General features: G+C 40.4%; 1 protein-coding gene across 1 annotated transcript; it reads left to right on the forward strand.

The window, feature by feature from the left end:
- Nucleotides 1-2: 2 nt before the first annotated feature.
- LOC106014130 (transcriptional regulator ERG) lies at nucleotides 3-514 on the forward strand (the record flags this gene model as incomplete). The annotated part of the gene is given in 1 exon segment (XM_013091190.2): nucleotides 3-514. A coding segment is annotated over 1 exon segment (156 nt), but the record flags the coding sequence as incomplete, so codon positions are not given.
- Nucleotides 515-1137: the final 623 nt, after the last annotated feature.

Raw genomic sequence — 1137 nt, forward strand, 5'->3', positions numbered from 1 at the left:
ACAGATACTATTACGACAAGAACATCATCCACAAGACGGCCGGCAAGCGCTACGTCTACCGCTTCGTGTGTGACCTTCAGAACCTCCTCGGCTACACGCCCAGCGAGCTCTTCGACGCTTGCGACATCAAGCCACAGAAGGACAAGGAGGACGACTGACTTCCCTCACACACGCGCACGCACGGATGGACGGACTCACGCGCGCGCACGGATGGACGGACACGCACACGGATACATGCGCGCTGTTTTTTTCGTTTGTTTAGAACATGACCTTGACCTTGTGAGATTCATAGACTTTGACATGTTCTAGATTTGATCCATTGATGACCTTGACCTTGTGAGGTTCCTAGAGACTGCCTTGTTCTTAATTTGACATATATATATATACATTTACAAATTGCTGCTTTTAGATCAGTACTTTGTAGAAAACAGTAGATCTCTATTCACAAACTGAAAGTGTCCTTTGATGGTAGGCATGCGTGCATGTATCTGTGCATCTCATTTTGTGACGAGAAGAAGAAGAAAATGTGTTGTGACATTTGTTTGTCAGTGTGTTGTGTCGTTTGTCTGTGTGTTGTGTCGTTTTCTCACCAGGGAGAGGACATGTGTGCCCCGCGGGTGGGCCGTGGGGGGAAAGTTGGTGGTGCCCAGTGCTAGAATCTGTTTGCTTTCCTTTTACGTGTATCATGTATTTGTATATATATATATATCAATTTTATATATATATATCAATGAAACCGTAGAGGATGTTGGAGTAACTTAGAGTCTCTCCACTCGTCTGAGTACGTTTCTCATACAAGATTTGCGTGTTCCCAATGAGAGATTTAGATGTTTGTAATGAGAGTTTTAGATATTTTTGATCTGAGCGTTGGATGTTAAAGATCAGAGTTTTAGATGTTTCTGATATAGGATTTAGATGTTACTTTTTAGATTTTATGATTTTTAGAATAATGTGTTGCTGGTTAGGGATTTAGATGTTTCTGATATAGGATTTAGATGTTTCTCATATAGGATTTAGATGTTTCTGATATAGGATTTAGATGTTTCTGATAGGATTTAGATGTTTCTGATATAGGATTTAGATGTTTCTGATAGGATTTAGATGTTTCTGATATAGGATTTAGATGTTTCTGATAGG

This window comes from Aplysia californica, unplaced genomic scaffold (genome assembly GCF_000002075.1).
Source record: "Aplysia californica isolate F4 #8 unplaced genomic scaffold, AplCal3.0 scaffold02813, whole genome shotgun sequence".
In the NCBI taxonomy this organism is placed as follows: domain Eukaryota; kingdom Metazoa; phylum Mollusca; class Gastropoda; order Aplysiida; family Aplysiidae; genus Aplysia; species Aplysia californica.